General features: G+C 34.9%; 1 protein-coding gene across 1 annotated transcript; it reads right to left on the bottom strand.

Annotated features, from left to right (window-relative positions):
* Window positions 1-12,751: 12,751 nt before the first annotated feature.
* Window positions 12,752-14,108, bottom strand: LOC145000042 (putative aquaporin TIP-type RB7-5A). The gene is made up of 3 exons (XM_078959189.1): window positions 13,884-14,108; window positions 13,443-13,693; window positions 12,752-13,322 (listed from the first exon to the last, which is right to left on the bottom strand). The coding sequence occupies exons 1-3, from the start codon at window positions 14,008-14,010 to the stop codon at window positions 12,948-12,950; spliced, it is 753 nt and encodes a 250-aa protein (XP_078815315.1). The 5' UTR covers window positions 14,011-14,108; the 3' UTR covers window positions 12,752-12,947.
* Window positions 14,109-24,727: the final 10,619 nt, after the last annotated feature.

Raw genomic sequence — 24,727 nt, 5'->3', positions numbered from 1 at the left:
GTTTTTTCATTTATCACCATAATTTATCACTTTTAACTATTTACAAAATATTAATTGGTTTTTTTAGTGGAACTGAAATTTATATTTAAGTTGACACTGTAATGTTATATTTAAATTGATAATTTAAGTATTTTGTCCAAACTGTTCAAAAATTGTAGCTTTAAACTGATAATAGTTTACATGCAACAACATTTTAAATCTAATAAATTAAGTATAATATTTTAAAATGTAAAGACATAACTTTATAAATAGAAGTAAAGATATTATTTTAAAATTGAAATTTAGTCTATTTATGATTACACTTTAGGTTTGATATTTATTTAACCTTATTAACCAACTCACAATCATTATTAGAAAGACACTACAATTTATCACTTTTAACTATTTATAAATAATCTTTGGGTTGTTTAAGTTAAATAAAATTTATTTTTAAGTTGAGCCTATAATGTTATATTTTAATTAATATTTTAAGTATTTTATACAAATTGTTCAAAAATTATACCTTTAAAATGATAATGATATACATCCAATAATATATTAAAACTAATAAATTCAGTATAATATGTTAAAAGTTAAAAAACATAGTTTTATAAATAGAAGTAAAGATACTATTTTAAAATTGAAATTTAGTCTATTTATGATTACACTTTAGGTTTGATATTTATTTAACCTTATTAACCAACTCACAATCATTATTAGAAAGACACTACAATTTATCACTTTTAACTATTTATAAATAATCTTTGGGTTGTTTAAGTTAAATAAAATTTATTTTTAAGTTGAGCCTATAATGTTATATTTTAATTAATATTTTAAGTATTTTATACAAATTGTTCAAAAATTATACCTTTAAAATGATAATGATATACATCCAATAATATATTAAAACTAATAAATTCAGTATAATATGTTAAAAGTTAAAAAACATAGTTTTATAAGTAGAATTAAAGATATTATTTTAATATTAAAATTTAGTTTATATATGAATATACTTTAGATTTGATATTTATTTAACCTAATTACCAAATGATAATTATTATTATAAAGAAATTGAAAAGTCATGGGGGTTTCAAATGAATGTGGTGAAAGGAAAAAAATGGGGGTTTCAAATGCATGGGATTTAAGAAAAAATGCTAGCTTTATAAGTATGTATGATATCACTATTTAATTGGATATGAGGATTTTTAGGAACAAGAAGTAGGAGAATATTTAATTTCTCTTAAAGTTTAATGGATAAACACATCATTATTTTGTTGGGTTTTGAGCAATCTAACACTTCCTAAGTGTGCATGCAACCCTAATAAACCTTGGATCTATGTTTGTCTAAATACATGCAAAATAATAATTTTCCAAGGTTTATAACCTATCTAACATGGCATGGGGAACATTTCAACATAAAAGAGTTAGAAGAGATTACATACCTTTTGGTGTGTTGGGTTCTTAGGAGTTTGAGGGCCAAGCACCAATAGTGTGAATGCCTCAAATGGAATCACAAACACCACAAACTCTTGGAAAACTTTGAGAGAGTATATACACCTTGTATAAATCGGCCACACACATGCACACACACACTAGATCACTAGCTTTCTCTTTGGCCTCATTTCATGCTCCATAAGCATGCTTATATAGTATACATGGTAAGGGTGAAACCCTAATAACCCATGTCTTTTCCTTTTCCAAGGATCCATGGGTTAAAAGCTCCATGGATCATCCATGGACTTCCACATAAGCCTAGCCCATTAACAAATGAGTATTAGCCCACACTATATAAAACAAATAGCCCATAATTTAATTAGTATTCCTTTTAATATCTAAATTAATCCATGATTAATTTAAGACTAAAACTAATTAAATAACGTAACTTCATATTAATATATTATAACTCATAATATATTAATAAACATATGTGTATAACTCTCATAAAATTATCCATAATAGTTTGGATGAGATGCAACCCAAATGGACCATGCCGGTCGGGTCAAGTATATACCAAATAAGTTATGGACTTAGACACCTTATCCAACAGACTCCCACTTGGATAAGTCTAATAACTATATTTGCCTATAACTTCAGGAACCAACCAACAATCGTAGCTCTCGAAAACTCCCTCGAACAATGAAGACTTTGTCGAACTATGAAGCGCCATTTTAGATAAGTGATCACATAATCCTCTGTTCTCATGATATCAGCCGGACAAATACATGGAACAACGTCGTACTTATTGTCCAGCAGTTTGTTTCCCGATTTTCGATTTGTTTGACAAAGAACTTAATCGAACACATCAATTCAGTTCTGACCGGCCGGTACATAGGTCACAACAAAATCATCGAGGGGCCCAGATATCGCTTCTATTTCTAGAAGGAACAGATAAACTTCGACTGATATGCTTGTTCTACTACTTATTGAATTGTACACAAAGGCACGTTTTATAACATCAAGTTACTGATGCGTTTACGTGCAATCAATGCACAACCAACTCATAGGTAACAACTCATATCTCTAGGTTTGAAGATTTATATGATATTACCGTCTCACGATCACTCGAGATAAATTCCATGAAGTGATACAAGTGAGCGTGGGTTTATTCCAATACTCATAACTTATGAGCACTCATGAATGTTGTAGCAACCATTGCCATGACTAAACTCATTTAGCCATCTACAAACCCGATTCATGACAGTCTTGATTCATACCTACTTCCAACATATGAACGACTGTGGAGTGTTTAAATAACTTAGTCATCCGGAAAGAATAACCTAGCTATTTTGGAAGTCAAAACATGCAAAGTGAAACACAATAATAATCGAATCTAATATGGTCTCAGAACCCTTTTGAATATAAATAAAACCACCTTTTATTTATCACCATATTGATTACACATTATTCAATGTTTCAAATAATCAACTTAAGACTTGAATAAAACAACAGTCGTCCCGTGCTCCTAGCATGTACACTTTGTTTTTCTAAACAATAGTTATGCCATACCCCAAGTATGCACACTATATTTGTCTATGATCCTTACATTGTGATGTAGATAAATTGAACATAATTCCAATGATACTCATTTCACAATCCCAAATCCTTATTGTAAATGCAAGAATTCCAAATTCATGTCATTTACTGAAATCTGTTAGATTCTAAACTTATATGCATTGATCCTCTTGTAATGATTATGCACGAAGTCAGAAAGACTTGACATCAACCATTACAGAGCATTCCAAAGGAGATAAGCTCCTTGGGAACATCCTTCTTGCATTAAGTTTCCTAATCTTACATAGATTGAATAACTTCCACCTATGGAGACATTTCCATAGTTCCATTTGACTATCACTTCCGAACAAGAGTTACCTCTTTTCAGAAAATATCGATATGGTCCTACCAAAATTAACACTAGACTTCCAAATGTCCCTGAGCAACCAATCTTTGGCGAACCTCAGATTGTCCTCGACAATTGCTTAATCACTTTAGTCATATCCAGTTCTAGACTTTTCCCTTCTAAATGCCTTAAGCATTTGGAAAATTTAGAAAGGATGAATATTATAGCACGTGAAATCGATCCTATATCCGAAGCATATGGGACACGATTCATGATGTCTCACATAAAGACATGATACTAGACCAGTCTTTTGCTACAATATTTTTCATTTGCCATGTTTTCAAAATTTAACTATGAAGAGGGATGCCGTAATCATAATCGAATTTTGAAAATGCAATATTTAAAGAATTTCTTCAAGTTGAACCATTCCAACACAAAATTCATATATATTCTTGACTAAAGATGATTAAAATCTCAATCTAAGCTTTAGAATTGAAATGAAGTATAATTTCCTCTCCCTTGATTATAGCAAAACAACTTTTCAACCCCTGCAACTTCACGGATTGAAAGTTTGTTTTCTATAATTAACATTGCTAGCTTACAATACTAATCATAATAATCATGCTCCCACTAACATGATGATTATCAGCATAACACTTATGCTCCCACTAGCTCTGACACATTTCCAGAAATCTGTTGGACTTCTGAAATTTAGATTCATACACCCTTTCTTAGATAGCTCACATGTGTGTCTAAACAATTTTCAGAACTATGAAAATGGATGCCGTGATCATAGTCTCAATTGCTTAGGCATTTGCCATTTCTCACAAGTCCATGTTAGTGTGCCGGTTAACCACACGCGCTCCACTAATGACTTTTGAAAATGCAAATGACACAATTGATATCTACTTAAAATCTATTTAGTGAAAGCGTTTCCTCACCATCATTTTCATGAATCGGAGAGAAACCTTATGACACTTAGATTTTATAGTGTATGAATTCCTATCCATGCGAATTTGCCAAAACCATAATCACAAGATAAGGTTAGTGACAAATTCAGCCCTACATGGATTAAACTTATTCAATCTTAGTTTCTTGTCACCTTGGTAACATAAGGCCTACCAATGCTTCCAAGTTGAACTCTGATAACTCACATGTAAATTCAACTTATTTGAAGTAGGTACAGAAATGAGAATTATGTCAACACGATAGGTTGCAAACCTTAAGTCGTGTGCTAGTGATAAATTACAGGTTTCACTCTTGATTAGATCTTGAAACTCTTTTAGGATCTTTAAGGCTCCCACTGTCCTCTTGACATAAAAGTTTCCCCAGTCAAGAACCATTCCTTGACAAAACAAATATTCAAGGGATAGTGCGGATTCTTATCAAGACTAACACTTCACACAATTGGTCTTAGTTGGTCTTTGTCTCATCCAAGACATCACAACTTACCAATCTCAAATGTACAAGAGTAGAAAACATTTTACACTACATTTGATAAGTGTTTTAAACCTTACTTTATGTCACTCAATGTTACAATCTTGGAGTATGACTCTAAGAATTGTTTTGGAACGAAGTATGACTCATCTCCTTGATCTTAACCAATCCAACAATTCATGACCTCTCTTCTTAGCCATAACAATGCACTAAGACGTCCTTAGAGTATGAATTTGTGATATGGTTTCTATATCATTAAGATGATCATAAAACTGATACTAAAGTACTCTCCCATCTTTTCAGATTTGAGATACTTTTATCTTTCTGCCTAATTTAATTCTTCTTATTCGTTTTGTCATACATTGTATCCTTTCCAATGTTACAAAATTATACTTAACCTTATAAGTATAATCATATTTACTAATCTTTAGTAAATCATGACAAATCAATCTTTGTGGTGGACCTTGACCAGCGCACACCCAGTGTACCTAATTGCTTAGTCCTTCAATTGACTCACATATACATGTGATCAAAGAATTAGTCTTAATTTTTCAAAGATGAAAATTCTCATTCATCATACAATACAACTTGTATGATTCCAAGTTTCTGTCCGATTGAAACTTGGGTGATGAAAAAATTTCTTCATTTGGTAAATTCAGACACTACCACAAATGAAAGAATCAAATCCACTTTCCAATATTGCTATTACTGGAAACATATAAGCAACAATTTTCCACAGATGCCATTGTAAGGATATTTTTTTAAAATAAATAAAATTAAAACCTTTTTTTTTTATTTTAAAACTTTGCGGAAAAACTTATCCTTACAATCCACATGAAAAACTTGTTGTTATCTATTCATAAGCAATATATTATAACTCTTAAGCAACAGCTCAAAATTCTGATTACCGAACCATGTGATCGAAACCCATCTTCGCAATCAAAATCAGCATATACTTCTTTAAGCTTCCTATCTTTTCTTTGATTCTTAAAAGACATCAGCATGTGACCCATTCACATTATGTAATTAGAATCTCCAAATAGGAACTTAATAGAGTTATACAGTGTATTTTACCCGAAGTAGAATCAATCTTATCGACTTTAACATCCTTAGGTAAATTATGGCAGCTTTGCAACCAATGCCCCTTCCTTTGGCAACAAAACACATGTAGACCCTTTGATAATGGCACATGAGACTATCTCAGACTTAGCCTTTCTCTTTACCATTTGGTCAACCGAGTTGACTATGGCCGATCCCTTTCCATTGGGAAGAGAAATGCTTTTCTAGATATCCAATGCTACCATTGCCAATGTCCATTTAAGGTTTGGGAAGTTGATCTTCTAACAAAATTTGCTTTACTAGTGTTCCAAATCATTTCTGATTCCACAGCACAAAGCAAATAGATAAGATCATTAAGGCTCGTGTCATAGTCTGTCTCATAGTAGTCCCAAAGTGACCCGCTATGTTACTAAGAAAGTGATTGAACATCCAACTTTCACGAGACTTTGACACCCAACTCTCCCGTCTTGTCAATATGTGACTACATCTCCAAGATGTGACCACACCAAGACCTTAACTTGCCAATAGGGCTTGAGTGACTTTAAACTTTTCAAGAACTTGTGGGTGAGGGAGAATAATTGGAGGAGATAGAGGAAGTGAAGCATGATGTTGAGGAACATCATCTTCAAGATATTTGGGAAGATCATAAATGTCTAAACCAGACATGTCTTGGGAGATATTCAAGATAGTTGATTTAAAGTCCTTAATATGACACCCAATATGAAATATTAAGGCTAGGACCCAACAAACTATTTTATAACTTAGAAGAGGGATGCCGTAATCCAAGCTATAAAATATTTGAAGGTAGGCGAATGACGATTCACCAATTTCCACCATGAAAAACGAAATAATTTATTAGGTTTTAATTGGATTTGAAATTCCTAGATCTTTTGAGATTCATTGAACTTTTCAATGGCATGTTTCAATCTCGAGTGTGCCCTCTCAAATTTTGTGACTGGGATGCCGAGGATCACAAAACAAGGTGTGAATAACCATACCAATTCACTTGGTACCCTTAATATTATCACCTAATCAATGTGCCGGTTAACCACACACGCTCCATTGATCTATGACAAACATTAAGTCACCCTTCGTGGTCCTTACTAGTCCAAGTTAGTGTGCCGGTTAACCACACACGCTCCACCAACGACTTGGTAAGGTACAAAGTGTGAATTCCATGGGTTAGCACCAAATTCACATTTTTCCTAAAGTAACTAAGATTGGGAATTATTAAGATTTTAGTTACTTTAGTATTTATCATTAATACTTTTAATGAAGGGAGAATTTAAAGTCATTGTCCTACCCGTTCGGCTAACGACCCTCCACCAGTCAAGCAAGCGGTGGGTGAGAGTAGACACCCATTAAGTCGCCATTTTATAGGCAACAACCTTATACCCACCTTATAGACCGGTTTCGTGAATGAGGCCTACTAACGGTAAAACGACTTATTCTTATACATATATATAATAATTAACCATTAATGTTATAAATAGTATAAGGGTTGAATTTTAACTATTAAAACTCTAAGGTTTGGAATTAAAGTTTATTAAAGTGTGTGAAACTTTACAAATTCCAAAACTTGAGGGCAAGTTTTGTAACTTTGCAAAACTCTTCATTTCATAACTTATGAATTAAAGGTTCATAAAAATGAAGACTCTTCATTTTCATGTAACTTATGTGTTTTAAGTGTGTGTTAAATGAAAGTGACCTTTGGTAATCCATAACTTGAGGACAAATTATGGACTCCATTAAAACACATAAATGATAAAGAATTAATCCTAAACAATTCAGCAAATAATTCCTATCATTTTCTAAATTCATAAGAACATGAACATGATCATCAAAATTCAAGAAATATATGAACACATAAAATCATGGAATTTTGATATATGCTATTGTAAATGGATTAGAACAACCATTACACCAACTAAATAAGTTTTACAACACCAAAACAATTTAGGGTAACGTTTCTAGTCCATTTCCAGCAGCAAAAGTCAAGATTCTGCATTCTTTCGATCCTACTCGCCGAGTGCACGAACGGACTCGTCGAGTAGGTTGGAGTTTGCCTTGGACTCGGCGAGTCCCCCCAATGGACTCGGCGAGTCTAGCATGCAGACAGCAACGATTTCGACTTTTTTCACTATTTTGCATCAAGTATCAAACAAGCAAGCCTAGGCTCTGATACCACTGTTGGGTTTTGAGCAATCTAACACTTCCTAAGTGTGCATGCAACCCTAATAAACCTTGGATCTATTTTTGTCTAAATACATGCAAAATAATAATTTTCCAAGGTTTATAACCTATCTAACATGGCATGGGGAACATTTCAACATAAAAGAGTTAGAAGAGATTACATACCTTTTGGTGTGTTGGGTTCTTAGGAGTTTGAGGGCCAAGCACCAATAGTGTGAATGCCTCAAATGGAATCACAAACACCACAAACTCTTGGAAAACTTTGAGAGAGTATATACACCTTGTATAAATCGGCCACACACATGCACACACACTAGATCACTAGCTTTCTCTTTGGCCTCATTTCATGCTCCATAAGCATGCTTATATAGTATGCATGGTAAGGGTGAAACCCTAATAACCCATGTCTTTTCCTTTTCCAAGGATCCATGGGTTAAAAGCTCCATGGATCATCCATGGACTTCCACATAAGCCTAGCCCATTAACAAATGAGTATTAGCCCACACTATATAAAACAAATAGCCCATAATTTAATTAGTATTCCTTTTAATCTCTAAATTAATCCATGATTAATTTAAGACTAAAACTAATTAAATAACGTAACTTCATATTAATATATTATAACTCATAATATATTAATAAACATATGTGTATAACTCTCATAAAATTATCCATAATAGTTTGGATGAGATGCAACCCAAATGGACCATGCCGGTCGGGTCAAGTATATACCAAATAAGTTATGGACTTAGACACCTTATCCAACATATTTTACTTATTATATAATTCTACATTAATTTTCTTAAAGTTTCATTTTTCCCATTGAAAAGTTCAATAGTCATTGAACTTCATATCTATTGAATGCCAACATATCATTCCACAATAATAGAGTTTAATCAATTAAATGTCAATTAGGCATACCACCCTATTCAACTTTCTCATTAAACTATGCATTGTGGATGATCTAACCATGATATGATGTGTATTTAAGCAATATATATATATATATATATATATATATATATATATATATATATATATATATATATATTGGCAAAATAACCATTTAAATCCGAAATGAGACATTTAGATTGACAAAAATATATTTTTTCCAACAAACAAATATATTTTGGAGTGACATTTCGGATTTTGGACTTCGAAAAGAAAAAACACCAGAATTTCAAAAACAAGTCTGAAATCTAATGAAAAATTTTAGAATTTCATGAAAAAAAATGTTTTTTACTACAATCTAAACAAACATAGTAAATGAAAAATATATATAAACTACAATTTAAGGTTATATATTTTATTAAAAACTGTGATATTAAACATTTTCAAATAGATATTTCAGACATAAGTAGAAATATTTTTGTGAAAAACATTTTGCAAAAAAAAAAGTACTCTAAAATTTAAAAAACAAGTCTATAAAGGGTCATTCAAAATAAATTTGTGATTTTTCAAAAATTGAAAAAAAAAGATGTTATGATTATAATATAACACAAAGCAATGGAAACAAAAAAAAAAAATCAAAATCAAAAGTTGATCATCGTACTCCATAGCAAGGTTCTAAATAACATAAGGCGGGACTTGACGGAAATGTCAAGCCTCAAACTTTTTTGAGTCGTGGCGAACCAAGTCGTTTACTCGTTTGTAAAGTGTGACTTAAAGCGACACTTTTGTATATAATCAATAATTATATATATATATATATATATATATATATATATATATATATATATATATATATATTCTATTTTATTCATTTTTATATAAATATGTGACTTAAGGTGACATTTTTTCAAACTTAGTGGTAAGTACAAGTCTTGAAGTCACGACGTAAATTTTATACATCTTATGGTGCAATATGTAGATTCAAATCATTATTGTTTATTATTATCTTGGATGTTTAAAACTCAAACCATCCTCTACTTTTCAGAACTAAATAAAACTTTTCCTTTACACTTTAAATATCATTTGTCTTTGTTGCGGAAAATCCTAATTAAATAAAACCATAAAAAATAATAATACTGTTTCAAAATATTAAAGCACTGTGGATATCATAATTCATATATGACATATGTTACAGCGTAAAGACACAAGGTCTTGAATACTATCACAAGTTTCTCTCTTATTTCACTTGACATCCTATTTAGTTTCCAGCAACCTTAGTTTCACAAGCTATGATGCATATAACTTGAGTGAGTTGTATTGGGAAACCTGATAAGACAAATAAAGTTTTCAATCCAATAATATTTTAATCATATATAATAATCCTACAATATAATCATTATCAGAGAATATATATAATTAAACCATTACAAATATCTATAAGATAAAGGCAAAGAAACAGGAAAACAAGACGAATGTGAGCCTTAACTCGCTGGAAATTTTATTGAAGAAAAATAACTCAAAACTTAATATGATGTGATTAGAGGATCCTATCGGTTTTTATGCTAAACATAACACATTCGAATAAAACTAGGATTCTAGAAAGATAATCACAAAACATTACTTTTAAGAATTTCCTTATTGCTCAAGGAAGTTAGGAAACCTTGGACAACACTCCAAGTAATCCATAATCTGGACCAAAACATGCCGTTAGCCATATTTGTTCTTACATAATTCCCCAAAAATCACCTCCTGAATTTCTAAGTCAAGGGTAATTCATGCACACCAATCAACGTCTCATCTCCGCAAACCTTATCCGAGTTAAGGCATTCGTAAGTGGATCCGCTCATTGCATGACTCCTGAAAAATGTTCAACAATCACTTGCTCATTTTCAACACGTTCTCAAATAAAGTGGAATCAAGTCTGAATGTGTTTGTTTCTTCCATGAAAGACAAGATTCTTTAACAATGTTATTAATGATTCGTTGTCTATGTGAATTAACACCTTTTTGTTTCTTAATTCAAGTCAGTTTAGCTAACAACTCCCCTAACCAAGCTGCCTAACACGCAACTACAGTAGCTGCCATGAACTTAGCTTTACACGAGGACAAAGCTACTAATGTATCTTGCTTCTGGGAGCACCAAGTGATAGACGAGTCACCAAGGTAGCAAACGTACCTTGTTGTACTTTTGCCATCATCAACATCTACATTGTGACTCGTATCATTATAACCTAGGAAGATCGTATTTTTACTATGTTTATATACTATCCCAAAAGATGGAGTACCACGTAACAAACGAAGGATTTGCTTAATAGTGTGTGCATGAGATTCTCTTGGACTTTGCATATAACGACTAACTACTCCAACCATATATGCTAAATCGGGATGTCTGTGCAATAGATATCGTAAGAAACCTACTATTTTTTATAATGGGTAGATTCAACTTCTGGTTCATCTTTAACTTTAGATAATTTTAGTTTCGGCTCCATAGGACATTGAGTTGAATTACAATCTTCTATACTTACTTCTTTTAGATTTTTTATGGCATAATTCTCTTGTTTTACCTTTACACACCGTTTCCTTGCAATACTTCAATACCCAAGTATCAAGTTAGTTCGCCAAGATCCCACATTTCAAACTATAAGACCATTAGTTTCTTGTATTGGTTTATAAACTCTAAACTTCTTCTCATCACGAAAAAAACCATCTACATAAACCGCAACAATTATATATTCTCCATTTGAAACCTTTCTATAAATCGCATTTTCTTGGATGCATTGTTGAAACCCATATTTTTCAACGTATTATTAAGCTTCAAGAGATTGTCGAAAATCGTAAAGCTTTTGCTAATTTGTAGACTTTTGTTTCTTCACATTGCTTCATGAAACCTTATGGTTGGCTTACGCACACTTCTTCTTTTAAGTCACCATATAAAAATATCGTTCTCATGTCTAAGCGATGAATCTTCCATCCGTTCCTAGCCACGAGAGCAATCAATAGTCTTATTGTTTCGAGTCGAGCTACCGCGTGAATACTTCATCAAAATCAATGTCTTGCTCTTGTACATAGCCTTTAGCCACTACATGCGTTTTGTACCTTGTTACTGACCCATTCACATTTCTTTTAATTTTATATAACCATCTTAAACCAATGGGTTTAGCATCTTTAGGAGGGATGTATTTGTCTTCTTTCAAGAACACTGTTTCTTGAATTGTATTCATCATAAAGAATGGCCATTCTTCATGATCTATATCACCTTCTTATGTTTCGTTAAGATTAGCCTCCTGATTTATTGTTTGGTTCAGGTATCTTGAAGCAAAGTGACCATACTTATCACATCGGTAACATTGAATATTAGAGAGATCTCTTTGTTCATGTTATTTTCCTTTTTGTTTTTGATCATCACGAGTTTTAGTGGATTCCAAGTGACTGTGATTTTAGGTGTTACCCCGACCACGTCCATCACCACGTACCGTTCCTCGGCTATTTGAACCCCGACCTCTACCTATTGATGATTCGGTGTTTCTATTAGAAGATTCTGCTTTGGAATAAAGTAATTTGTTTTAGTCTTGGTTACTTTGTCTTCTCCCTTGATTCTTTCCTCATAAGCTTTTAAGTGACTAACCACATCTTTAAAGTCTATCATCTTAAGGTACAAAACTTGTTCAAGGGCTGCAACTATTTGACAAATCTATTCAATTTATATATTTTTTTTAAAACACGATGTTTTATTAGAAAATAAAAATAAAAATATGATGCTTTAATAAACAAATGAACTGAAATAGGTTGTTTTGCCATGCATTCATCACTTGACATAAACACTTCTTATTCACATCTCAAGATTACAATCTTAGAATTTACCAAAGCAAAATAAATCACAAACTTGAGATTATGAGGTGGCCAAATATGAATAAGATATATAACAATATCTCATCAACAATGACCCTTTACTTTCCACAATTCTCAAAATGGAAGCCAAATAAAAAGGATATTACAATTGCAACCTACATAAAGCATGAGTACAATTTCACAATGAAAACTATTACAACTTCTTAAGCATAGTCTTCAGAGGCTGGGAGTGCAGCATATGATCCAATGAATACATCGCCATAGATAAGTCCAGCTAGACCACCACCAATAAGTGGTCCAACCCAATAGATCCAAATTTGCGAGAAGTCTCCACTAACCACAGCAGGTCCAAAGGACCGGGCAGGGTTCATGGAACCACCACTGAATGCTCCGGCTGCCAAGATGTTAGCTCCAACGATGAACCCAATGGCAATGGGTGCGATGGTTCCAAGTGAGCCTTTTTTGGGGTCCGCTGCAGTTGCATAAACAGTGTAGACTAGCCCAAATGTTATAATGATCTCAAAGACTACTCCTTGTAGACCATTCATCCCATCAGCAACCCCATGGGTTGGAACAGCCTACCAAATATCAAAACAACATACACATATTCATGAGTTCATACAAACACACATATACATCATACATACATACATACATATATATTATTTAAAAGGTTTCACTATAAAATAGAGTTTTACCAAGCCACCGGTGACAAACTGGAGAAGGAAACAAGCAGCAGTGGCACCGAGCAATTGAGCAATCCAGTAAAATAAACCAGTGAGGATGGTGATGTTGCCACCAATAGCCAATCCAAAGGTGACAGCTGGATTCAAATGACCACCGGAAATATTGGCCGCCATTGAGACTCCGACAAACAATGCAAAAGCATGAGCCACTGCAACAGCTACTAGTCCGGCAGGGTCTAATGGTGCGTCTGTTGTGAGCTTGCCTATAAAGTTCCAATACAAGTTCATGTTACAACAACAATTGAGTCTTATTTCTTAAATTGTGTTATTAATTGTTCTCTAGATAAATGATATTTAAACATACGATGGGAAATGAATTGATGCCACACTTGAAAGAAATAACACCTATTATTTTATAGATATAAATATTACTTGGCCAAATGAAAAACTCACCATATGCGATAGCCGAGCCAACACCAGCGAAGACGAAAAGAAGTGTAGCAATGAACTCAGCCAAATATGACTTAATTGAGCCAACACTGAATGAATCACCAAAATCACCAAATGCCAACTTCACCATTTTTAAGGTTTCTAAGACCGAAACTATGAACTCAAAAAGATAAATAACTAGTTGTAAGATGATTGACTTGCTGAAACTTGTGAGTTCCTAGTTGTTCAACATAGGGTTATATAGTCCATAATTTGAAGTTTTTTTGTATTTTAAAAAATATTCATTCTTTAAAGTTATTTTGTGAAATCAGTTTAAATAATGACCACTTGCATTTCATGTATAGAGAATGTTTGGAGGCACCGACCATGGGCCCAAAGAGCCTAACCATGACCACTCATTGGTGATTACCCACCGGCCTCAAAAATTGAAATATTTCTTGATTATGAAGTGGAGACAAAATAATTATTTAGAAAAATTAAATGAATAATCAATAATATCTGCTATCTACAAAAGTTTATGAAGTTAAGCTTAATTATGTGTTGTGGAATAGTTAATTAAGTGAGCTCCAAATGATTGAGGGGATGAGTCATCTTCTTTAAAAATTCCGAATATAAGAGCATAATAGTTACTCCCTAATGTAAAGTGCATTCTCATCAATCGGGTTTATCGTCAACATATGACTACAAATCATAATTAACTAACATTATGTTAGGCTTGAACATAAGACTATAATTATGAATTTTCATTTTTTTTTTACTAGTGAAATAAGTACGATATAAAATGAAGGTCTTAGATCAATTTATAAAGATTTTTTTTGTTGTTCTATATAATCATATATAATGTGGGCGGAACACATACACAATAGCTGGGGGGGCAGAATTGAATTTTCAAAACATAACAATATAGAAAATTTTATTCAAAATTTTGCACTCTAAAAATATAACTTATCGATATATTGTTGATCAAAATGGACCTCGTCGATTTTGAGTCTTGCAAATTTATTTTTAAACTAATCATTTCGGCATGTTGTCTTTCAAATAACAAAACCGAAAAATCATTCAAACACTCTACCAATCTTCTTTATATTTTTTTTTCAAATACCGGCCTCCCCAGACCCTCTTATATTTTATTCTTTTTCAAATATCGGCCTCCCCGTTAGAGGTAATTTCGTCCCGAATTTCTTTTCAATGATAGAACTATGAACTAGAGAATAAGTGAGGATACTTCTGCTTCATCAGGTCCTCGCGTTCCCATGTGAATTCCGATCCACGATTAGCGTTCCATCGAACCTTCGCAATTAGAATCCGACTTTGTTTTGTACGCTTCACTTCTCTTTCCATTATCTCTTCCGGCTCTTCGACGAACCGGAGATTCTCGTTTATCTCGATCTCATCCAAGGAAATGATGAGGGTTTTATCCGATAGGCACCCTTTTTCAATTTTGATACATGGAACGTTGGGTGTACGTTGCTAAGTTCTGAGGGTAGTAGTAGTATGTAGGCCAATGAATCGATCCAGAAAAGAACCTCGAACGGCCCGATGTATCGTGGGTTTGGCTTGCCCTGCTTTCCAACTTGGATCTTCCTTTTCTAGGGAAAGTCATTCAATAGCACCTGCTCCCCTACTTGAAACTCCAGAGGCTTTTACCATTTATCAACATCCCCTTTTTTTTTTGTTGGTCTCACGATGCTTGAGGTCGTGCCTTGATTTGAACTATTTTCTCCGTCGTTTTCCCTAATGATCTCGGGTCTGTAAGAGTGTTGTCCGATGCTTGTCCTCTTGCTAGTTGGGTGTTGGTCATCTCAGCCCAACACAGAGGTATTATGCCTTCACATCCTCTATGGTGAGGTGGATTGATGGTCATGGTTAATGAGGTCGTGTATTGGACGTCCCAAAGTAGTACCTCCAAACCCTGAAGTGAACACTATTATTGCTAGGGTTAAGGTCGCATGATGTAGGTGGCCTCATACTTTTTAGGCTGCCATTGGAGTTTCTTACTGCGGGATTCTGAACTTGTAGGAGGTTGATCTTTGCGTGTTTCTGGGGGCGGGTCGAGCAAGTCTTCGTTTTGGGATGGGGCATATCGATTCCTTAAGGATGGGCTCGTTTGAATTCTTAGTAGTCAATGGTATTATGGATACCTAGCCTTTCCTCTTTATGAGTTGGATAGACGTTTCGAGGTTCAAGTCTTGGTTTAGTAACTTTCATACTTACTGGGTCATTCCATTGTCTGGATGGCTTTGGTGTGTTTGATGACACTTAGTATCCTTGGTGGTCTTGCTATGGAAATGGCTTCATTAGTTGAGTTAATTTTCGAACTTGCTGTGCCACTCATAGATAACATTTCTGAAAAGGCTTCTAGAATCCACTAAAGATTATAAATCACTATGTTACCCTCGATATCCTTTGTTTCTTGTTTCTTATCTCTATTGTGGGCTAGGAACGAGCGTGGTATTTCTTACCTAGGCACTTAGGAGTTTAGATGTCAGAAATGATTTGGGGATCTGTACCTATAAGTTGTAAGGACTTCGTTAATTGATTGGTCAAGGCGTAGGGTCTCCACATGAAGTTTGTAGGATGAAAATCAAGCCAGCCTCTGTCAAGTGATGTTGTTGGGTTCCTTAGAGTTTGTTGTAATAGATGTTGGATTGACTTGGAAGGGATGGTTTTTCGGAAATGAGAGAGTGTTTCATGTACTCGTTTTTAATGTTCCTGGTTTCATCCTTGTTATCACTACCACGTATGTTCTTGTACCATGTTTAGTGAGTATTAGTAGTATGAGTGTTTCGATTATTAGCGATGAAGTTGGATAGCATGGTCCTTATTAGGTCTTTTTGTAATCACTTGATGGGTAAGGAGCATGTATAGTTAAGAATGGAAGGCTATCGACTGAGAGGCTCTGTCCTAAATCCATAACCTCACAAGAAACAGAAAATTGAAAGGAATCACATACTATAAACCTTTAGAACCTCAATTATATATGACTCTAATATGTACACTAATCCCTCGTGGCTCTCTTGCAAAATCTTTGGCGTTTATACGAATGACATGTCTTGTTCGGACAATAGAGTAATCTATAACTAATGACTAATGTCTTTGAATATCTTTATTGAGAATACGTACTATTGTTTATAGGTGATTCAGGGAGGGTCTCTCCTGTAGGGATTGTTAGCATTCTACCTTCCTTGCCAGAGTTCCTTGTTATAGGACAGTTCTTCCTGAAGTGTCCAGATTCATCACACTCGTACTAGGTCAGGTTCATTCTGATGTTGGGAGTCTGGTGAATTGGTCGTGCTGATGCCCTGCAGAAACGGGTAGGGTGCCCCTTCCTATTGCAATTCTTATAGTGTAACTTTCGGCAGGCTCCCTTATGATGGAAACTCCACTTGCTGCATTTTGGGAGGTTTCCAGCGTATGGTCTTACTGATGTTGGTGTGGTAGGTGTCGTGGCAGCATGAACCGCAACAGTCTGTTGTCTCTTTGAGGGCTTTCGTTTTATCCTTTCTCTCTTTTCAGGACTTTCTTTTCTTGCTTTTAAGTTTGAAGTTGGGGGTGTTTCTTTCAGCAACCCGTCGTTGGTGCCCTTGGTTGTTATTGCGCTTGGAGTTGCTGACACCTTTTTCGTTTTTATTTCTCCTTGTGTTGTTGAGTTGTGCCATGACAGCTGTCACTGCGGATTGGAAGGTAGCGGAGTCTATTCATATGATCGGTGTCTCACTGATGTGCTGGTTATTTCTATGGGATGACATTTTTCTGTTGCATGATGATAAGCAAGCTCTTAAGTAATGATGGCCACTTTGCGTTTTGTTGTAGGATTCTCATTGTTTCCACCTACATCCTTGAGATGTAGTTATGGTGACAAGTAGTAGTAGATTTTTGCACGAATGCTAAGTCTACCCATATCATATATAGATTATTTTGGGTTTGAGACCCTTGAGTATCTAGTGGTTTCGATGGTTCGATTGTGCATACAAGTGAATTCAGGAAATAAGGAAAATAGAACACATAATAGATTGCAATGTCACGATAAACACATAATTGTTTTACTAGTAAATACTATCTTAGTATGTGAGAACTTGCCTTAAAAGGCATACATTTCATAAGGAAAATATCGTCTGACAGCATAACGACTTTATGAGTAGTGTAAGCAGTTAACCATAGAGTTGATTTCTACAGGTAATAGTAACTGAAAAGAGAGTCCCATTCAATAGTGACACTCAAACGTCAAACTGACGCACCAGAAGTTCGGCCAATTCATTCGCCTCCTGAGTGATCATATTTTCCCTCTGTCTTGCTTGAACAACCATAGCTTCGGCCGCAAAAAGTTGTTGCTTGAGGTTGGCTACTTCTTGCTCGAGAGAGAGTATCTGGTCAGTAGTGCTCTCCTGCACTACGTGCTGAGCTGGTGGTGTCTCCGTAGGGTGGGGTTCACTAGAGGTTTCCTTAATGTGCTCACCTTCATCTGACTCCTCGTCAGATTCGTCATCCTCATAGTCCATCACTAGGGCTGTCAAATCGAGCAGTCGTGTCGTGTTTTTGTCTGACACGACATGACACGACAATTTTTTGTACAACACGACATGATGTCATGTTTTTTTTCATTAACACGAAAATGAACCAATTAAAACACAACAACACGACACGACACGACAAAGATAATATTACATAACTATTAGTGTATTCCATCCACACTTAAAGATATATAACACGATAAAAATGACAAACACGAAAAACCCGACAACCACATGCTTAATCTTGTCAATTTCGTGTTTATGAACACGAACACGACACAACACGACATCATGTTTTTTAATCTTGACACGAACACGACACGAACACGAATTCGAATTTTGATTTCGTCCTGATTTCGTTTCGTTTCGTGTATTTTTGTTGTGTCGTGTCATAAATTGACACCCCTATCCGTCACCACATACTCTTCAGGTCTTGCTTCTGGATTTCCTTCTTGAACCATTTCTGGTTCTTCCTCCATCCACTCATGGGCCACTAAGACCTGTTAGTAAAGCTCACCTGGTGGGAATTCAGCCATGTGGTATGCGTGAGGTGTGAAAAGTGCGTGAGGGAAGTGTACATAGATGGCATTCCAAAATACTCATATAGTATTTTAATTGTTTATGTTTGAGATCCTTAAAGATTTTGGATGCAAGGTAAGTTTATAAATTCATTGCCCGCCATGATCACTCCCAAACATATGTTGGTCGTATTTTGAATAAATATAGTTGATCAAGCTCTATTTATCCCCAATACGACCACATAACTATCTGGGTTTAACCACGGTGTTCAATTTCCTCCAGAGACTTTTAGTGTTATTGTATTAATGCACACCTAGGTATAGTTGCATATTTTGTATGATTAGATATGCAAGTTCACTATAAACAATGCTCTGATACCAATTTATCACACCCTCGAACCAGACGGTGGAAACGTCCAGGGGCTTGGGTAACTTCATTTTGGTAGTATCATCACAGAGTATATAATTGAAACTTAACATCATCATCATCACACATGTAATATTACAACTGTCATTTGTTTACATCGAGTATTTTATTACAATATTACATGCCAAAATATCTAGAATATGATGAAAACAAAACCTAACAAAATGTCCAAGTATTCTTGTCGACCGACCTGCTCAACGGTTTCTTGAGAATATAAGTTAATTTAAAAGGTCAACATATATAATGTTGGTGAGTTCATAAGCATGTTTAAGAAAAACGTTTTATACTACTTTGTCAACACCAGAAAATCCGATATTTTCTGAAAACTGTTTTGAAATGTTTGTGTTTGATCTTGTATTAATGCATGCGTGTTAAGTGTTGCGAGAATATAAAGAGAATGAACTCCAGACAACCCGATGTTGTTTGCGTAAGAGAATGTTGGAATCTCAACACCCGAGGTTGAGTACCAACGCGTATAGGTTACCGTGTTGTACACAAAAGATGGTTCTCGAATATAAAGAGAATAAACTCCAGACAATCCGATGTTTTTTGCGTAAGAGAATGTTAGAATCTCAACACCCGAGGTTGAGTACCAATGTGTATAGGTTACCGTGTTATCCACAAAAGATGGTTTCCCGTAAAATTTATAACATATATTCCTCTAAGTCAGCCGTTATAACCATACTTGATAATGACAATTTCGTCTATCATGACGTCTATTAGACGTCGACTTGTTTTAGGTACGGTTTGTCACCCTAGACTGACCTAGTCTAATTGTAGCGAATAGCTCAGGTGTGGAGCGTTACCCCCGTAGAAATCTATACACAAACTCACGCTCTTACTCCGGGAGACTCTGGTTATAACTACAGACTACGTTTGTATACTCATTTGGTGCCAAACGAAACGTCTCACTAGATCCTTAATCGAATTTATGCGAATAAACATATAAGGTATATTCTAGACCCAATAAACATGTAAGTGGACAACTAAGGCCCACTGAACATGTATATTATTTCCAGGCACAAAAGGAATATGAAGGTATATCCCAGACCCAATATACATGTAAAAGGACTACTAAGGCCCATTAAACATATATATTATTTCCAGGCTCAATAATGATGTGAATGCTGAAATTGATCAGTGGTTTGTTATGTTGGTTGTTTAAGCTATGTTGTTTACCAAAATGGCATGAAAAGCCCACCTTTTTGTAAAAGGTCATTTTTGGTCCTAAAAACCAAAAATTTACAATTATGACACGTTTTTGGTAAAAATGACATTTTGGGTTCTTTAAGGCCATTGCATATAAGGCTAGTTTTAAGTAGAAATAACATTTTTAACTCACTTTTGGCAAAAATATCAATTTTTGGCTTGGTTTTATGAAAATGTGCATTTTCGGCCCATTTATAAATAAATTCATCTTTTTGGCCAAGTTTTAATAATTTCACATTTTTAGTTCCTCTTATAAAAAATTTACATTTTTGGCACAACTTTTTTTGAAAATGACATTTAAGCCTACAAAAGTCCAAAATTTTACAAACTTAGGCCCAAGAATTCTTAAAAGCCCATTTATGAACTTTACACTTCTAGCCCTTTTTAAAATCACAAATATCATTAAGATTCATATTTATTAAAATACATTCTTTTTGGTCCCTTAAAAACCGTGAGTTACATAAAAATACCCCATTTTTTGTTATTTTGTCTTTTGGCCCTCTTATACAATTTTCTTAGTTTTAAGTAACTTTGAAGTATTTTAAAACCTTTTCTTTGCATAATAAGTTGTAATGAGTGTTATGTTCTACAAATATCATCACATTTTAGTATATCTTTAAGTTCATGGTGTTTATAACACATAATCACACATATATCATGAAAAGCACACAAAATCATGCATACACACATAGATCTACACAAAACAACTTGTAATCTCCCCTAAAACATAGTAAAAACCAAAAATAGGGGGTATGAACTCACATTGCCATGAAGATTTGGTTTTTGATGAAGAAGACGGAAAGATCTCAGCCCTTAGCAAGCTATCTTAAGTAGATCTCGAACCTACGGTGGATCTAGAGCATGGATCACGAGATGGTGTTGATGGAGAGTTCTTTATGCACCCTTAAAACTCACAAGATTTTGGAAGGATGAAGGGAGTTTTCTTGGAGTTCTAAAGAGTTTTTTGATGTAGTTAGAATGAAAGAGGATGAGGGTGGTGGTGTGAGTCTTGGGCTGAGAATAAAAGAAGAAGGAGGGAAGAGAAAGATGACAAGATTGTTGCATGGGAACATGAGATTTCCTTGATACATGGTGTATAGTTGCATGGATACCCATTAAATAATTATGAGGTGGCAAGTCCTAACTCTACTCCTTTGTTTATCCCCCCCCCCTTTTATATATATGGGCCGAGAATGAGAGGGAAGGAAAAGAGAAGGAAAAGTTTGGGCATTTATTGAACATTTTCGAGATTATAGGCCCAACATGAAGTTTCTCAGCCCATTGGGCCCTTCTTATGGGTTCACGGCCCAAAGGTGGTAAATGGATGGGGTTTACTGCCCAATTATAATGAAAAGATAGGTTTATGGCCCATTATGGTTCAATAGAGTGGTTCACGACCCATCCTGACCCATGATAACAAACTGAGTTGTTTTAGGCCCAACATGGCCCAAATGCTATGGTTTGACGAATGTGGGTCCAATTAGAGCCCAAATGGGGTTCTTTGGCCCAAAATCATCAAATGAAAGGTTTATTGGCCCATGGGTCCCAATAAGAGGATCCTGGTCTATACTAAGTTTGAACCGGGACATTAGGGTTTCAAACCAAAATTTGAGTATTTGAGATGTTTTAAATTAGGTTTTGGACTTCACTCAGGAGTTTTGGTTCAAATGGATGTTTTTGATTGAGCATAGTACGTGATATCCACTTAGATTACAAGTTTTACAAGAGTTGATGTTTACATGAAAACATAATTTCCTAGCTAAAAATGCTAGTTGTGACATTTATGTTATCTGTTTAGTTGTTGGTATTTTGGGGGAACTCACTAAGCTTCGTGCTTACAATTTTGGTTTATGGTTTCAGGTACTTCAGCGGATCTTGTTTGGGTGAAGGCGTGACCGTACACATCCTCACATTTTGGACTTATGATTTCTGGGAAACTCTGATAATGTGAACGTTTGAAAACTATGTTAAAAGACATTTTTGATTTTTAAATAATGTTTTGGAGACAACGATTTTTGTAAACACTTCTATAGAAAAAAGGTTGTTTTGAAATGTTTAAATTCTTATGAAATTCTATGGATGTTATAGTCCAAACCCTAAACTGTAGGTTTAAGAATCACGTGAGTACACAGTGCGTACCATATGTACGCCCGACATACTCAAAGGATGACCACACTTCCTTCTTGCAATATGCCCAACGTACTGGCCAACACCTATTTCCTTCCTAACTTCCAATGGTTATAACTTATGCATCCCAACTCTATTTTCGGTGTTCTCTATATGCTCGGAAAGGTAAAGAAAAGCCCTATAATCCCATCTAATCTCCTTTGATTTAATACTTACCGAACTAGAATCCTTAAGTTGAGGAAAATTCGGAAGCATTGCTTTCACCATTATACCCTTTGATTCCAAAATACAACCCAAGAGCTTCAATCACATAACCTAGATAATCCACATCCAACTGGGTCTAAAACCCAAGCCCGTTGAAGTCTGGGCCCTAATTTGGTCCATTAATTGTCCAATGATCAATAATTCCTGAAACAGGAAACTTTTCTTGAAACCGGATGTTACATCATGCAGCTGTGGAATCTGAAATGTCTGCATTTCTCTCCAACAACACTTGGGATCTTGTTCCAAAACCCTTGTTTTCTAATAATGTGTTTTGTCGATGGTTGTATTGTCACAACTTTGACATCTATGGCTGCTTGGGTCGCTACAAAGGTCACCTTGTTGCTCAAGGTTTTTCTTAACAGTCGGGTCTGGATTTTGATGACACGTTCAGTCCTATTGTCAAACCAGTTGCCATCCACATTGTTCTTAACATCTCCATTTCTTGCAAATTGGCTCATCCATCAGCTTGATGTCAAAATGCTTTCTTTCACAATGATTTAATTGAGACTGTTTACATGCATCAACCTCCTAGTTATGTTAACAATCAATTTCTAGATCATGTATGTCATTTACATAAAGCTCTTTATGGGCTAAAGCAAGCTCATGTGCTTGGTATCAGCATTTTGTTGTCTATTTATCCATGCTTGGATCTATCAGTAGCAAAACTGCTTGCTCTCTATTCACCTATCATCGTGATCCCGCTACTATCTACCTCCTTCTATATGTTGTCAACATCATTCTTACCGCCTCTTCTCCAACTCTTTTTTCCTAGGTCATCTATGAACTTTCCTTTGAGTTACCAATGTCTGATCTCGAACCCATTTCCTTATTTCTTTGTATTTCTGACACTCATAACTCTTTTCGACTCTTACTTTCTCAATCTTCCTTTGCTAAGGAGATTATTGATCGTGACAATATGACCACGTGCAGTCCCTATAGTACCCCTGCTGACACCAAAAGCAAACTTGTTGTTGGCGATGATCTGGTAGATGATCCTACCCTATATCGTACTCTTCTTGGAGCTTTGCAATACTTGACTTTCACTCGTCCTGATATCGTGTATGATGTGCAACAGGTCTGTCTTTCATGCATGATCTGCATGCCCCACACTTTCATGCTCTCAAGTGTATTTTGCGATACCTTCAAGGTGCGTTGATGCATGGTATTCTCCCCCGTCCATCAAATGTTGATCGTTTGATCTCTTATTCTGATGTTGACTAGGTCGGCTGCCCTACCATGCGTTGGTCCACCTCGGATTTTTGTGTTTATCTGGGAGATAACCTTGTCTCTTGGTCCTCTAAACGGAAACATGTTTTCGCGCGTTCTAGTGCCGAAGCCGAGCACTAAGGGGTAGCAAATGTGGTTGTTGAAACTGCCTGGCTTCGTAATCTTCTGCTTGAGTTATCTTGTCCGCTCCTATATGCCACTGTTGTCTTTTGTGATAATGTTGGTGCCAATTATCCAACATCTAACCGAGTTCAACATCAAAGAACAAACATATGGAAATTGACTTACATTTTGTTAGGGAACTTGTTGTGATTGGTCATGTATGTGTTGTGCATGTCACATCCACTTATCAGTATGCATATATAGATTCACAAAGGGTTTAACTACTCGGATATTTCTTGATTTTAGAAATAATTTAGACGTTAGAGATTCTCCGATTCAAACTACAAGGGTATGTTATATAGTTTAGCTATATTTTATTCATTTGTATAATATAGGGATCGAGTTTGTATCTTATACCCATTGTGTATCTTGTATCCTAATTACGGGTTTTCACATTATTCA

This window comes from Lactuca saligna, chromosome 6 (genome assembly GCF_052625555.1).
Source record: "Lactuca saligna cultivar CGN05327 chromosome 6, ASM5262555v1, whole genome shotgun sequence".
NCBI lineage: Eukaryota > Viridiplantae > Streptophyta > Magnoliopsida > Asterales > Asteraceae > Lactuca > Lactuca saligna.
The sequence above is the reverse complement of the archived record's forward strand: the minus strand, read 5'-3'. Positions and strand labels throughout refer to the sequence as shown.

Bases quoted from the DNA above. Each gene is read 5' to 3' on its own strand.
- LOC145000042 (XM_078959189.1), bottom strand. From the start codon at position 14,010: ATGGTGAAGTTGGCATTTGGTGATTTTGGTGATTCATTCAGTGTTGGC. The intron at 13,694-13,883 runs GTGAGTTTTTCA...GGAACTTTATAG, and splicing joins TGGCTCGGCTATCGCATATG to GCAAGCTCACAACAGACGCA. The intron at 13,323-13,442 runs GTAAAACTCTAT...GATATTTGGTAG, and splicing joins AGTTTGTCACCGGTGGCTTG to GCTGTTCCAACCCATGGGGT.